The sequence below is a fragment of the Macaca nemestrina genome, chromosome 17 (assembly GCF_043159975.1).
Source record: "Macaca nemestrina isolate mMacNem1 chromosome 17, mMacNem.hap1, whole genome shotgun sequence".
NCBI classification, from domain to species: domain Eukaryota; kingdom Metazoa; phylum Chordata; class Mammalia; order Primates; family Cercopithecidae; genus Macaca; species Macaca nemestrina.
In genome coordinates this window covers 73,830,959-73,847,410 of record NC_092141.1, presented here as the reverse complement: position 1 = coordinate 73,847,410, position 16,452 = coordinate 73,830,959, and the positions used below count along the sequence as shown (strand labels likewise).

Genomic DNA, 16,452 nt, shown 5'->3' with positions numbered 1-16,452 from the left:
GGCCCCGCCCCGCCCGCCGGCCCCGCCTCCCGTCTCCTCCCCGCCCCCTGGAGCAGACGAGTGGCGGCGGCGGCCCGAGGTCCCGGGTCCCTCAGACAAGAGGGCGGGTGGAGGAGGAAGCGGCCGAGCCCAGAGTCCTGCTTCGGCGTCGCCGAGCACCGCCCGCCTCAGCCGACCAGCCCCGTCGGCTACTGGGCCTCGCCGAGACGAGAGGAAGGAAAGGCCGCTGCGCCCGCGAGGAGGCGGCGGGGGCGCGGGCGGAGGCGGCGCGGGCGGCCGCGGCTGCCGCTTTGTTGTGCGGCCCGGGCCGAGGAAGGAGAAGTGGGAGGAGGGGGGAGCTCGGCGTCCCGCTCCCTCCGCGGCTCATGGCGACGACGCTCGGCACATCCGGGACCCTCCGGCCGTGGCGGCCGCGGCGCCGGCTGCTCGGGCCCCAGCCCCGGCCGCTGTGGTGACTCCGCCGCGCCTCGCCGTCGCCCCCGTCCCCGTCCCGCCCGCCGCCCCCGCCGCCGGGGACATGTCTAACCCCGGAGGCCGGAGGAACGGGCCCGTCAAGCTGCGCCTGACAGGTGAGGGGGGGCGGCGGGCCGGGCTGGGCAGCCGCGGGGTGGGCGAGCTGGCGGGGGGTGCCTGTGGCCTTAGGAAGGGCCAGGGTCGCGATCAATGGTGAGTTGGGGGTCGGAGGAGTGGGAAGGCCTAGTTCAGGGAGAGTAATTGGAAAACCACTTGCTCCGGCTTGGGCATTCTTTAAAAAGCCGAGGATGACTCGGGGCGGGGGGTGGGGGTGGTCTTTTGTGGAGGGGAGGATACACCGGTTCGCATCGCAGGCGGATTTCAGGTCGGAAAGTCTTGGTCAAGGAGCCCGACGCTGCCTCCCGGGTCTCGGGGAGCAGCCCCTGGGCTACCGCCCAGGTGGGATCGTGAAGGGGATGAAGAGCTCCCGTGGCGAGGATTATTGAATCCGGTTGCTGACTGCGCGCAGTAAACACTCCTTAAAGATGGAGCGCTTAACGGGAGGGTGTGCGTGTGTGTTCCCGGGTTGTTACCTTGCACACCCACTTATGCCCGCATGAAAAACCTTTACTCCCCGCCGCCGGCCACCGCTGCCGGGGCCACACACCTTGAACTCACGTCTCTCTGAGGAGAGGAGACAGGTTGACTTTTCCGGTGTGCCTGTCTGATCCGACGGCTCGGGCTCATTGTACACTGTGTTTTGGAAGTGTCTGATTGTAGGGTGGCATGTTTGGGGTTGTTCCTTGTAGGCCGCAGAACTCGTGTCTCACTTCTAACTCCCGACCTGCTTTAAAAACACACTTTTTTGGGGGGAGGGAGGGGGTACATTTCTAAGTATGTCCTCATACAAACTTTAGAGCAAACTTTCTGTTACTCTCCCCACCCTCCCCCTTCCTTTTTCTAAATGGAAAAGAATGTCCGGAGGGGTTGTCAGATAGAAGACTACACTTACAAAGTGTTTATGATTCCAGGTGCATGAAATCTTTAATATTACAGGTACGTTTTACTTACAGTGCCATTTTTGGTATTCTTACATGGACATGCCACCCCCGTTTTAGGAGCACTTGTATTTGGTTTGAAAAGGAGTTGAAATCACGTCGTTATCCTACCTTCACCATTTACCCCTGATAAATTGTCCACGTTTATATTCGGGTGAGTGGTGAGAAAGATAATTTTCCGTAGAGGATTTGTGCGTGCGTGCACGTGTACGAATCAACTGTAATTATGTTTGCCCACACTAGACTTTGAGATTTATTTGAACTAATTTTGTAGTTGAATGCTTGTGTGTCACATCTCAGTCCACTGGCTGAACTTGCTGGGTGAAACCTTGCAGTGAATTTGGTATTTGAGAATTTAGCTTGAATGTATGTTGGCTGCAATTTAGATAATATATTACCTTCATGACAGTTTTCCTTTCCCTAGGGAAAATTGCAAGGAATCATTAACTGAGTGGTTCTTAATGGAAAACCTGGATTGCAGGATACTTGTATTCCCCCTTCTCCCCCGCTCTCCCCCATTCAGTGTCCTTATATTGGGAGGAGACAATGGAAACCTTTATAGGGGATCTTTGTTGCTTTCGAGTTTATCTGTTGCTGTTGCTATCTGGAGTCAGTGATCGTGGAAAGAACATGTGATCCCAGGTGTGCAGAAAGCATCAGAAATTGGCTGTTTCCATTTACTTTCCTCTGGGCTATATAGATGAGGGAAAAAATAGGGATTTTGATTTTCTTCAAATAAAGTTAGTTGAGGTTTTTAGTATGACTCAGTAGATCTTAAAGTGTTTATCTGTGGTTTCCGTACTACCTATGATACGTTATAAAAATTTATAATTAAAGTTTGTTAAGAGGAAAGATTATGCTTATATTTTAGGGGAAGAGGGAATATTGAACTACATTTATAGTGATTTTGTTTCAGGTTTTTCTGAGGAGTTTTAAATACCCTGTGTCCTCTTAATAGTAAAAACAGTTTGAGGTACTCTGAGTTTCTTACAACTATTTGTCTCTGAATCGTTTTCTCTCAAAATTTGACAAATATTAAAAACATTGTCCTTCCTTCTTTGGTTACAGTGGAGTCTCTTCTGTTTTGCCAGGAAAGTTAACATTTTTTTTTTCCATTTTTGTTCATCATTTACAAATTAGATGGTATAGATTTTAGCAAATAGATCTCAAGAGCTGGATTCAATTAGCAGCTTTTTAGGACATAAACATTAAAGGGTTAGATGGAAAAGATTGTTTTGACTGACTGGATAAATGACGGGGCTGTGTTTGATGTGCGTCCAGGAATTGGTCTGGAGCTGGTGCCCAACTTCTCAGTCCATCTTGAGAAGCCAAATAAAATATTTAACCTAGGCCTCATTTTGTTTAAAAAAAAAGTTGATTCTTTGTTAAGACCTTAAGAAATGTTTGGCGTACCTTTAGACTAAGTGTTTAACAGTTCATTTAGATCTGGGTTCCCTAATAGAGGAAAAAAAATCACTTAAAAAAAGACAGATCTCACAGTGAATTTATATTTGGTTTACAATACCCTTGGGCTATAAGGTGTTTTAAAATTATTATTCTTTGCTTTAAGTTAATACCATATTAGTATTTTAAATTTATAGAGTACCTTTGATTTCAAGATGTTGTATAAACTTTAGTTAGTTGATAATAACCTTATTGTGGAATTGCCCCTTTACTGAAAGGTATAAACATTTCTTACATGGTGACGCGCGCACACACTCACATACACTCACACATACACACACTCACACACTCACTCATACACACACTCTCTTTCTGAACAAGAGGAAATATTTGAACCATGAGATCTCTGCCCACAATTGATATTAGACCTTTCCACATATTATTCTTAAAACCACAATCAGTGAACTGTTTGGTATTTGTCAATGCTAAGAAGGTGGGGCTAATTTAATAATTTGATCCCAAATTTTAGATTCCTCAGGCAACTGGGGGTTAGAATCCGATTTCATCCATCAAGCTACTTCTGTTCTTTTTTTTTTTTTTTTTTGAGACGGAGTCTCGCTCTGTCACCCAGGCTGGAGTGCAGTGGCCGGATCTCAGCTCACTGCAAGCTCCGCCCCCCGGATTCACGCCATTCTCCTGACTCAGCCTCCCGAGTAGCTGGGACTATAGGCGCCCGCCACCTCGCCCGGCTAGTTTTTTGTATTTTTTAGTAGAGACGGGGTTTCACCGTGTTAGCCAGGATGGTCTCGATCTCCTGACCTCGTGATCCGCCCGTCTCCGCCTCCCAAAGTGCTGGGATTACAGGCATGAGCCACCGCGCCCGGCCGCTACTTCTGTTCTTTATGACACATTAACATACGATCATTGAAATGGGCTGTATGGTAACACTATCAACTTCAACTACTATTTCTATAACAAATTTATTACAAAATGTATAATTTCTGTGTCATACTTATATGACTATCTGATACAGGCTTTTCTTACAATGGTTTGGATAGAAAAATATTCTTTACAGTAAAAACTTTGGGATAATTTTTTACACCATTATTGTTTCTGAAAACCAAAGGCTAGAAAAAGCAGTTTAGTGTAATTTCTAATATTTTAAATTCTTGGGTATGGAGAAGTAGAATAACATTACTCCTCCAGAACATTTATTTCAGACCTTTTTATGCATTTAATGTTTTTGTATGCTGCTTCTCATGTTATTAATTTCAAAGTCCTTGGCAATAAGGAGGTTAATCTTGTCTATAATGTAAGGAAATTTAACTTTAAAAATTTCCCTTTAGATATGCTAGCATCTTAATCCTGTTTCACTACATATTTGATCGATTCAAGGCTTTAAAAATTATAGCTTTGTTCTGTTTCACAGGTTTTTAAGTGTGCCTGTACACCATGATGCCTATACACCATGACCATGTTTTTTGAGATGGAGTTTCACTCTTGACTGGAGTTCAGTGGCTCGATCTCGGCCCACTGCAACCTCCACCTCCTGGGTTCAAACGATTATCCTGCCTCAGCCTCCCGAGTAGCTGGGATTACAGGCGCCCACCACCGCACCTGGCTAATTTTTTTTGTAGTTTTAGTAGAGACGGGGTTTTGCGACGTTGGCCAGGCTGGTCTCAAATGCCTGACCTCAGGTGATCCACCCGTCTTGGCCTTCCAAAGTGCTGGGATTACAGGCGTGAGGCACTGCACCCGGCCCATGATGACTTTTATATACTACAGGTGTTAGTGATTTGAATGTCCCCAATTCATTTTATTTTCTTGGTTTCTGAGGAGGGAGCCCATGTAGTTCAGCTCCTTCCTTTTCTCTTAAATTCTGTCTTCTAGTCTAACCCTCTTCAGGCAGGCAGTAGAACATGCTAAGGTCCTTTTTGTAGTTTGGTATTCGTAATAAAATCTGTGTATTTTAGTCATCACTTTCACTTTTTTCTTGTTGGTTGAGCTATTACTATCATAACATACTGACATCTCATTTAACATAACTTAGTTTTAAAGATTAATGAAGGGTCATACTTAGGCATACAAGATTTTTATTTTCACCTTTTTTTTTTTTTTTTTGAGGCAGAGTCTCATTCTGTTGCCCATGCTGGAGTGAAGTGGCAACAGCGTGTGGTGAGCGATCCTGGCTCACTGCAGCCTTGACCACCCAGCTCTGGTGATTTTCCCACCTTGGCTTCCCAACTGGCTGGGACTTACAGGGATGCGCCACCGTGACTGGCTAATTTTTTTTTACTTTTTTTTTTTTTTTTTTTTCCGGTAGAGATGGGGTTACTCTAGGTTACCCAGGCTGGTCTTGAACTTGTGCTCAGGATATCCTCCTGCCTCAGCCTTCCAAAGTGCTGGGATTACAGGTGTGAGCCACCATGCCTGGCCTATTTTAAGCCTTTTTTGTTGTTGTTGTTGAGAGGGAGTCTCGCTCTGTTGCCCAGGCTGGAGTGCAGTAGCCGGATCTCAGCTCACTGCAAGCTCCGCCTGCCAGGTTTACGCCATTCTCCTGCCTCAGCCTCCCAAGTAGCTGGGACTACAGGTGCCCGCCCCCTCGCCCGGCTAGTTTTTTGTATTTTTTTTTTTTTTTTTTTAGTAGAGATGGGGTTTCACTGTGTTAGCCAGGATGGTCTCGATCTGCTGACCTCGTGATCCGCCCGTCTCGGCCTCCCAAAGTGCTGGGATTACAGGCTTGAGCCACCACGCCTGGCCTATTTTAGCCTTTTTTGGTGAGAGTCTTAAAGATGTAGTATGTCCTCCTCTTTTCAAATAGACCATACTTAGTAGAACTTAATGTTTTATTCATGATTCAATATAAAATGAATATAAATTATTGTTTTGTTGTAATATGTAACGTGAGGATCTCATTAGGGCTTGTAGAGAGAAGTATTTCACCCTGGCTAAATGGTGATAGGTCGTTTGTTTAACTTTGTTCTTACTAGTTTTTCTCTTTGTCTTCACTTTTGTTTACTGATACTTTCTTTGTCTAAGAATGCTGAACCCTTGAAATACGCCATTGTAATCAGCATTGTACATGTTTCTGTGTGATTGACATGTATTGAAAGTTTAAGTGCCAGATGCTGTGTTAAGTTCATATCTATTACCACTTTTAATTTTCATAGTAGCTCTAAGTAGTAGGAGAAACAAAGTTGGAGAAGTACATGTCACAACCAAAGTTGTCTAGAAAGCTTATTACAAGTTTATTAGAATTTGTGTGGAAAAATAAAATTGACACATTCTGTTCACTTGGAATCGCCCTCGCCCCTAGCAATACTTGCCCATCTTTTAAGGCTCAACTCAAAGATTACTGTTATCCCTAGAACCTTCCCTGACCTGAGTTGAACTGTACTCTGTGACTCTAAGAAACTCTTCTTCTAGTATCAGACCTAACCCACTGATGGGCGTTTATTGTTCCTATGCTTTAAGTGCCATGAAGTTAGGATCCTTGTGTGAGCATGGATTAAGACCTTTTTGGCATTTTATTTAATGAATGCTGGAGAGCTATAAAGCGTTCAGAATAGTTCTGCATGTGTTCTTTATGGCTAATGCATTGGGTGTAAGTGGCAAGAGGTGAGGCTCTAGACAGGGACCAACCTAGTTAGGACCTTATTGTAGTTTGCCAAGATGTTTATTTTTTTTAAGGTGGTGGGAACCATTGCAGGATTTTAAGCTTTGATCTATATGCTGTTTAGACACAATCTGAGAGCAGTATGGAGGATGGACTGGAATGGGAGCCGTGAAGACTTGGTTTTAGGATAACTGGTTAAGAAGATTCAACAGCAACAGTCGTTCAGATTTTTTTCTTGTTTGAACATTTATTTCCATATTTTTTATTACAAATAATTACTGTAAACATCTTGGTGTAGGTAACTTTGATTTTTTTAAAAGGATTTTTTTTTTTTTTTAGGATGCTTCCATAAAAATAGTATTACTGAGGTCAAGTGTGTGGATATTTTTAAGGTTTCGTGTTTAATTTTTCCTTTAGACTGCTTCTTAAAAGAGTTGGGCCTATTTAGAGCAGCAGTAAATAAAGATGTCCCTTTTTACTATTCTGTTATAAGCATTAGCTAATTGCGTTTTAAATTTTTTGCTAATTTTGTGGCATGTGCCATTTAAACATTCATGAAGCAGAATATTTTCCTGTTTACTAATCATATTTATTTTCATTGACTTGTTTGGCCTTGTCCTAGTTATGTTAGAGCCTTAGTGCTTTTCTTATTGATCTACCTGAGACTTACAAATATATTAATCTGTTGTCATATTTGCTGCAAACATTTCCATGGTGAATTATTTGTCTTTTAATATTGGTCATTGTTTGGATATGTAGAAATGTGTTATCTTAGGATTCAAAATCTGTCCAACTTTTGTTTTGTTTTTCCTGTTCTATATTTGGAAGGCCTTATTTTTCAAGAAGTTTGATAAATAAGTACTTTATATTTAATGTTTTTTAAAAATGGTTTAATAAACTATTTCCCCTTCAATTGCTATTTAGCCATCTTGTCATTATTTATTAACCAATTCTTCCTTTCCACAGTGATGTAGTATCTTTTCAGTTATGTTAATTATGATTGTCAGATATATCTCTTGTTCAGTGCCATACTGTTTTCATTATTGTAGCTTTATAATTTCGTTTAATATTCTCACTAGGCCAGTTTTTTTAAGAGGTGGAATCTCGTTCTGTCACTCAGCCTAGAGCATATTGGTGTGATCTTGGCTAACTGGAGCCTCTGACCCCTGGGTCCAAGTGATTCTCTTGCCTCAACCTCCCTAGTAGCTGGGATTACAGGTGTATGCCACCACTCCCAGCTAAATTTTTTTTGGGTTTTTTTTTGGGTGGAGACGGACTTACACCATGTTGATCAGATTGGTCTCGAACTCCTGACCTCAAGTGATCTGCCTGCCTTGGCCTCTCAATTTTTTTTTTTTTTTTTTTTGCTATTTTTATTTTTTTCTTCCACATAAATATTAAACTTAAGCTTAATAAGAAATTTCATTGGAGCCAGGCGTGGTGGCTCACGCTTGTAATCCTTGGACTTTGGGGAGGCTGAGGAAGGTGGATCATCTGAGGTCAGGAGTTCAAGACCAGCCTGGCCAACATGGTGAAACCCTGTCTCTACTAATAATACAAAAATTAGTTGGGCGTGGTGGCACATATTTGTAATCCAGCTACTGGGGGGGCTGAGTCATGAGAATCGCTTGAACTCAGGAGGTGGAGGTTGCAGGCGAGATCATGCCACTACACTCCAGCCTGGGCGACAGTGAAACTGTGTCTCAAAAAAAAAAGACATTTCATGGGGATTATCATTAGAATTGCTTTACTTTGGGAAAAAGAGATATCTAAGTTTGTGTAGTTTTCTCACCCAGGAGCATGCTATGTTTTTACATTTATTTAAGCTTTGGCCCATATTGCTCAGGATAGTTTTATAATTTTCTTCCTGTGTTTGAATTTAATTTCAGATAATTTATATTTGTGTGATTTACATTGTGTTTTCTAATCCTTGTTATTGCTTGTATTTAGGAATGCAGTTATATGTATTTTTGCTTGATTAAAACAATTATGGCTGGGCGTGGTGGCTCATGCCTGTTATTCCAGCATTTTGGGAGGCCAAGGTGGGAGAATCACTTGAGCCCAGGAGTTCGAGACCAGCCTGGGCAACATAGTGAGACCTCATCTCTATATTTATTAATTTATTATTATTATTTTTTGATACTGAGTTTTGCTCTTGTTGCCTAGGCTGGAGTGCAATGGCACCATCTCGGCTCACTGTAACCTCCACCTCCTGGGTTCAAGCGATTCTCCTGCCTCAGCCTCCCGAGCACCTGGGATTACAGACATGTGCCACTACACCCAGCTAATTTTGTATTTTTAGTAGAGACAGGGTTTCTCCATGTTGGTCAGGCTGGTCTCGAACTCCTGACCTTAGGTGACCCACCTGCCTCGGCGTCCCAAAGTGCTGGGATTACAGGCATGAGCCACCGCGCCCAGCTGATGGCTAGTTTTTTAGGTATCAGTGTTTGGTACTTGTTACAGTTGAATGTTAACACTTAAAATTTTTCTTTTCTCTTGGATTTCTATCTAACATATAAGTAGTTGAAGAAAGTGAGCAATTTTATTTCATTAAAATTTTTTTAAATATGAGCAATCTTCTGGACAAGAATAGTTTCAGACCGATTGTTTTAGAATAGCTTCTGATGGCGTTGACTACCTTTTTTTAAAACCACATTTGATATTATATTAAAATGTGTCAAAAGATAATCTTAAGTTTGATTGGCAGTTTGGTTTGGTTTTACACGAAAATTGATAGCAGACATAAAGTTTAAATTTTTAAATAAACCTTGATGATTCATTTTTAGGGAGGAATTACCGCATGCATGATTGCAATCATGCAGTGCTCTTTCCATTTCTTCCCAAAAATTTCCTCTTACCTCTTCATCTCCAGTTGTCTTCTTCAGTACCCGGAACTTGTCAACCACTGATCTGTTTTCGGTCACTATAATTTTGCCTTTTCTAGGATTTTGTGTAAATGGAATCGTACTGTCTGCAGTCTTTTGGGTGAGGCTTCTTTTAGCATGATGCTTTTGAGATCCATCCATGCTGAATATCAGTACTTCATTCCTTTTCATTCCTAAGGAATATTGCATTGTACATCAATTTGTTTATCCGTTTGTAAATATCTGTGGACATTTGTTGTTTCCAGTTTTTGGCCATTACTAATAAACATTTGAGTACATGGCTCTTTGTGAACATGTTTTTCTTGCCCTTGGGTAAATGAGTGGAATTGTTGCATCATACGGAAAGTATGCATTTTAACTTTTAAAAAATCTGGGCGGATTGCTTGAGCCCAGGAGTTTGAGACCAGCCTGGGCAACATGGCAGAACTCTGTCTCTACAAAAAATACAGAAATTGGTCAGGTGTGGTGGCCTGTGCCTGTAGTATCAGCTACCCGAGAAGCTGATGGAGGATTGATTGGGCCTGGGAAGTTAAGGCTGCAGTGACCTGTGCTCACACCACTGCATTCTAGCGTGGGTGACCCTGTCTCAAAAAAAAAAAAAATTTTTTTTTTTCAAAGTTGTACCATTTTGCATTTCTACCAGCATTGTATAAGTTTCAGTAGTTCCCCAACCAGCTTTGTATGAATTTTAGTAGTTCCCCATCCTAGTCAGCACTTGGTATTGTCTGTCTTTGATTTTAGCCATTCTAATTGGTAGGTACAGATATTTCATTGTACTTTAATTTTTACTTCCTTTATAACCTACAGTTTTAAGCATATTTTAATTAACTTATTTATTGTCCATGTAATCGTGGGTGAATATCCAAATTTTTTGTTCATGTTTTAAAATTGGATTGTTTTCTTGTTGAGTTTTGAGAATTATTTAATTCTGGTTGTAAGCCTTTTATGAGATGTATACTTTGCAAATATTTTCTCCTAGACCATTGCTCCCCCTGCTCCCCTAAAAGATGTCCCAAAGAGAAGAAGTTTTGAATGCTGATGAAACCATTTTTTTCTTTTGTGGTTCATGTTTTTTGAGTCCTAAGTCTTTTTCTAACCCAGAGTTCTAAAGATTTTAGAACTGTGTTTTCTTCCGCATTATTTATAATTTTAACTCATACATTTAAACTTATTTTCAAGTTAATTTTTAAATATGCTGTGAAAAGTAAGGGTCATGATTTTCATATGGATATTCCATTTTTGTAGCACTATTTGTTGAAAATACTTTTGTTTCCTCCATTGAATTGTCTTCGCACCTTGGTAGAAAATCAGTTGACAGGCCAGGTGCTTATGCCTATTCTTTGGGAAGCTGAGGCAGGAGGATCACATGAGGTCAGGAGTTCTAGACCAGCCTGGCCAACATGGTGAAACCTCGTCTCTACTAAAAATAAAAAATTAGCCAGGTATGTGGCAGTCGCCTGTAATCCCAGCTACTCGAGAGACTGAGGCAAGAGAATCACTTGAACCCAGGATGTGGAGGTTGCAGTGAGCCGAGATCACGCCACTGCACTCCAGCCTGGGTGACAGAGCACGACTCTGTCTCAAAACAAACAAACAATCAGTTAACAGTATACATAGAATTCTATTTCTGGACTCTCTTCTGTTTTCTTTATGATTCTACCCTTTAAGTTTATTTTTAACACTATGCTGTCTTGATTACTATAGCTTTAAAATAAAGTAGCTTTCAAACAAATTGAGTCTTTGATTTAGGATCTTGTAATACTTTGGAGCCATTGTTTAATTTGTTCAACCAATAAGTATTTATCAATTTTGATCTGTGACAGATACTATGTTTATTATGTGGTACCATGAATGGAGATATAAGAAATCAGAAAAAGCCTAGATTGGGCCCTGTAGTTTCCCTTTCAGAATTTCTGTTATGAACCTTACATTTCTTAATTATTAGTCTTTTTCATCTCTTACTGATGTGATGAAAGAGGATTGCAACAACCAGGACTTAACAAAATTTACCTGTTTACCAGCAGTCCCCTCAAATCATTTTTGGAAAAGGTAGGATATAAAGAATAAACATATCTAAAATGTGGCCACAGAAAAGAAGGGAGGTGATTGGTGTGTTAGTGTGGGTTGGGTTATGAGTCTTTATCATTTTTGCTTGTATTAGTATTTTTGTGACAGGGTCTCTGTCACCCAGCCTGTAGTGTAGTGGCATAATCAGAGCTCACTGCAATCTTGAACTGGGCTCAGATGATCCTCCTGCCTCAGCATTCTAAATAGCTGGGTCTGTAAACGTGCACCACTGCGCCCAACTAATTTTTTTATTTTTTAAATTTTTTTGTAGACATGGGGCCTCACTGTGTTGTCCAGGCTGGTCTTGAACTCCTGGCCTCAAGTGATCCCCTGCCTTGGCCTTCCAAAGTGCTGGATTACAGGCCTGAGTCATTGCTGCACCTGGCCTGTTTTTACTTGCATTATTTTATGTGTGTATTTTTTCTTTTCTTTTCTTTCTTTTTTTTTTTTTTTTTTTTTTTTTTTTGAGATGGAGTCTTGCCGTCACCCAGGCTGGAATGCAGTAGCAGGATCTTGGCTCACTGCAACCTCCACCTCCCAGGTTCAAGCAGTTCTCCTGCCTCAGCCCCGCAAGTAGCTGGGACTACAGGCACATGCCACCATGCCTATGTAATTTTTATATTTTTAGTAGAGATAGGGTTTCACCATGTTGGCCAGGCTGGTCTTGAACTCCTGACCTCAAATGATCCACCTGCCTCAGCCTCCCAAAGTGCTGGGATTACAGGTGTGAGCCACCACACCCAGCTTTATGTGTATATTTTTTTTCTACAAGGCAAAAGAAAGGAAGAAACTTAATTTTATTGAAATGTAAGCATATGTGTGTGTGTGTATATATATACACACACAAAAATATATATATTTCTGAGACAGAGCCTTGCTCTGTCACCCAGGCTGGAGTGCAATGGTACGATCTCAGCTCACTGCAACCTCCACTTCCCAGTTTCAAGCGATTCTCCTGCTTCACTTCCCAGGTTCAAGCGATTCTCCTGCTTCACCCTCCCAAGTAGCTGGGATTACAGGTGCCCACCACCACGCCCAGCTAATTTTTGTATTTTTAGTAGGGACGGGGTTTCGCTATGTTGGCCAGGCTGTTCTTGAACTCCTGACCTCAGGTGATCAGCTCATGTTGGCCTCCCAAAGTGCTGGGATTACAAGCATGAGCCACCGCGCCCAGTCAGCAGATTTTTTTTTTTTTTTTTTTTAACCACCGTGCATTCCTGGACACTGTCACAAAGCAGAAATCCATAATGTAGATCTTATTTTCTATGTAAGATATACTTAGTAATTTTTTTTTTTTTTTGAGACACAGTCTCACTCTATTGCCCAGGCTGGAGTTCTGTGGCGTGATCTCTGCTCACTGCAACCTCAGCCTCCCGGGTTCAAGCAGTTCTCCAGTAGCTGGGATTATAGGGGCCTGTCACTCCACCCAGCTAATTTTTTATTTTGAGTAGAGACGAGGTTTCACCATGTTGGTCAGGCTGGTCACGAACTCCTGACCTCAAGTGATCCACTCACCTTGGCCTCCCAAAGTGCTGGGATTACAGGCATGAGCCACCGTACCTGGTCATTTTATGACAGGTAGTTTTATGAGAGGTAGTCAGAATGTTGTGGAGAGTATAGAATTGGAGGCAGAAAATGTGGGTTCGTATCCTAGTTATGCCACGTATAAGCTTTTTGCGTCTAAACAAATCACTTATTTTCTCTGTGCTTGTCCCTTTAGTTATAAATGCATGCTTAAAATGACAGTGTTAAAACCAGGTGTGAAAATACCCCCAAAAAACCCAAAAAACAAAAACCCAAGTGTGATGGTGTGTGCCTGTAATCCCAGCTATCTAGAAGGCTGAGACTGGAGGATCGCTTGAGCCCAGGAATTCAAGACCAGCCTGGGCAACATAGCTAGACATGGTCTTAAAAAAAAAAAAAAGGCAAGTCTTATTTATTTTAGCAATATGATGGAAGAATGTACATGAAAGATACTGTTAAAGGTGTAAAGTTTTTTGTAGACATACTTTGTCATTTTTGACCACAGATTTTGTTTTAAAGAAATTGGTCAAAACCAATTATATTTTATAAGAGCAGGTACAGCATTAATAATGATTAATATGTATTTGTTTAAATGATACATGTCTTTTAAAGTAAGCATTTTGGATTGAAATCCTAGCTAGGCAAGAAAAAAAAAGGCATAAATGTCTTGTATACCTTGGAATATCAGCATATCATGAAGTATTCATATAATGAAATATAATTAGGTATTTATATTTCAGTATTTTAATCAAATGTTTTCAATATTTTATTTTTGAGACAGAGTTTCGCTCTGTCACTCAGGCTGGAGTTCCGTGGTGCAATCTCAGCTCACGGCAACTTCTGCCACTCTGGTTTAAGCAATTCTCCCGCCTCAGCCTTCCCAGTAGCTGGGACTACAGGCATGCACCACCATGCTTGGCTAATTTTTTGTATTTTTAGTAGAGACAGGGTTTCACCATGTTGGCCAGGTTGTTTCTCAAACTCCTGATCTTAAGTGATATGCCCGTTCCAGCCTCCCAAAGTGCTGGGATTACAGGCATGAGCCACTGCACCTGGCCTCAATATTTTAAATATTTAAAAATATATTTTTATAAACAATTTTTATCTTAATATGGCAGACATTTAACCGATTAACTGTACTTCTCTGTTCCTTCCATTCCCCAGTGTTTGGTAAGAAGTAGAAGAGCTTTGGGGAATCGTTTGGATGGCTCAGGATTTTGGGAGTTGGGTTGTAGATGGGGGAGCTGTTTGGATGAAGTCTTTATGACTCGATAAATTCCCCTGTAGCATGCTGGCACTTTCAAAAGTAGCCTGTAGCGTCACCTCTTGCCAGTAGATGGGGGTATTTTTGCACTGATAGATGTCAGGGTATGTAAAAACCTGTAAAACTGAAACCCAAAGTTTAAATGAGTGTACTTGGAATAAATGGTGTTGAAGAGTTAGAAACTGAAAATTTGACTCCAATGTCTAATGAAAAATCATACTTTAGTGTGAGCTTTCTTATGTAAACTCTTTAAATGCTACATGTTGTAGGAGTAGATAGTAGAGCTGCAAACATTAGTAATTAGTTCTGTTTTTATTTTCGTGATTTTTGTGTCATCAGGCTTTACATGTAACTTCCTTCAGTGAAGAAGAAAAGTTCTTCTTTTATGATTGGTTGGTAAGAGTATTCAGAATTATGTGAATCTAATACCATAAATAAGGTTGATAGAGATTTTTTACAGTTGAACGTGGGGAATTTTTGTAAGGAAAGAAGGATGGAAAAAAAACTTAAAAGTAAAACGGCATTTGATACATTCAAAATACCATCTCTAACATAGTACTGGATACATAGTACTTCAATAAATTGTGTGTGTGTGTGTTGTTTTTTGTTTTTTGTTTTTGTTTTTGTTTGAAACAGGGTCTCACTCTGTCGTTCAGGCTTATGGCTCACTATAGCCTTGACTACCTGGGCTCAAGTGATCCTCCTGCCTCAGCCTCCTGAGTAGCTGATATTATAGGTATGTGGCACCATGCTGGTGTAATTTTTAAATTTTTTGTAGAAATGGAGTCTCATTATGTTGCCCAGGCTGGTCTCAGACTCCTGGCTTCAAACAGTCCTCCCATCTTGACCTCCTAGAATGCTGGAGTTACATGTGTGAGCCACTTGTGAATTAAAGAATGATGAAATTGAAAATAGGCTTTCGTGATCCCAGGGACCTCAGTTGAAACAAATAAGATCTCTCTTTGTGATGTCATTATTGAATTAACTAACATTTATACCTTAGTAAGTTCAACAACATTAAGTTATAAAGATACAGAACTGAAGTATCATTTGTCAATATTTGACTTGATGGATAGAACTATTTTACTACACTCTGCAAATTTTGCTTCTTAACAAAATGAAGATCACTAACATTCACTGGAATAAAATCTGTTTCTGGATTATCATCTAAGGAAAGTCACATGTAAGTAGTCAATGTTAGGAAGATAATTCAACATTTTTTTTTCAGAACTCTATGGTTTTAAGATATTCTCATTTATTGTGTCATTTAATTACTAATGAGATTTTTTTTTTTTTTTGAGAGATAGGGTCTCACTGTGTTGCCCAGGCTGGAGTACAGTGGCATGATCGTAGCTCACTTATAGCCTGGAACTCCTAGGCTCAAGCAGTCTTCCTGCTTCAGCCTCCTGAGTAGCTAGGATAACAGGCACTCACCACTGTGCCCGGCTAATTAAGAAAAAAAGTTTTTAAGGACTGGGTCTCACTGTTGCCCAGGATGGTCTTGAACTCTGGGTTTCAAGCAGTCGTCTCACTTCAGCCTCCCTGGTAGCTGGAATTACAGACATGAGCCACTGTGTCTGCCAAGGTATCTTTGTAGGTAATCTGAACCAGTGAAAGTGAAATGAGCACCTTTTATCTGACAAAATTTGTTCCCTGAATCTTTTTTTTTTTTTTTTAGATGGAGTCTTACTCTCATCTGGGCTGGAGTGCAATGGCGTGATCTTGGCTCACCGCAACCTCCCCTTCCTGGGTTCAAGCGATTCGCCTTCATCAGCCTCCCGAGTAACTGGGATTACAGGTGTCTGCCACCATCACGCTTGGCTAATTGTTGTATTTTTAGCAGAGACAGGGTTTCACCACGTTGGCCAGGCTGGTCTCAAACTCCTGACCTCAGGTGATCCATCTGTCTCAGCCTCCCAAAGTGCTGTGATTACAGGCGTGAGCCACCGTGCCCGGCTACTCAGCATTTTTTTTCCTTTTTTTTTGAGACAGAGTCTTGCTCTTGTCACCCAGGCTAGAGTGCAGTGGTTTGATCAGGGCTTACTGCAGCCTGGACCACCCAGGCTCAAGTACTACTCCTGCCTCAACCTCCTGAGTAGTTGGGACTATAGATACATGCCACCATACTTGGCTAATTTTTTTTTAATTTTTATTTTTAGTAGAGATGAGGTTCTGATGTGT

At 41.3% G+C, this 16,452-nt stretch overlaps 1 protein-coding gene across 2 annotated transcripts in view; it reads left to right on the top strand.

The window, feature by feature from the left end:
• Positions 1 to 435: 435 nt before the first annotated feature.
• The window catches only part of LOC105469005 (SMAD specific E3 ubiquitin protein ligase 2), a 114,458-nt gene continuing 98,441 nt past the window's right edge, over positions 436 to 16,452 (top strand). Inside the window, exon 1 of one of the 2 annotated variants that reach the window (XM_071083461.1) lies at positions 436 to 569. In XM_071083461.1, the coding sequence (XP_070939562.1) occupies positions 518 to 569 (52 nt within the window). In that variant the 5' untranslated portion in view covers positions 436 to 517. The remainder of the gene's footprint in view (positions 570 to 16,452) is intronic. The other variant, XM_071083462.1, reaches the window with a different exon arrangement.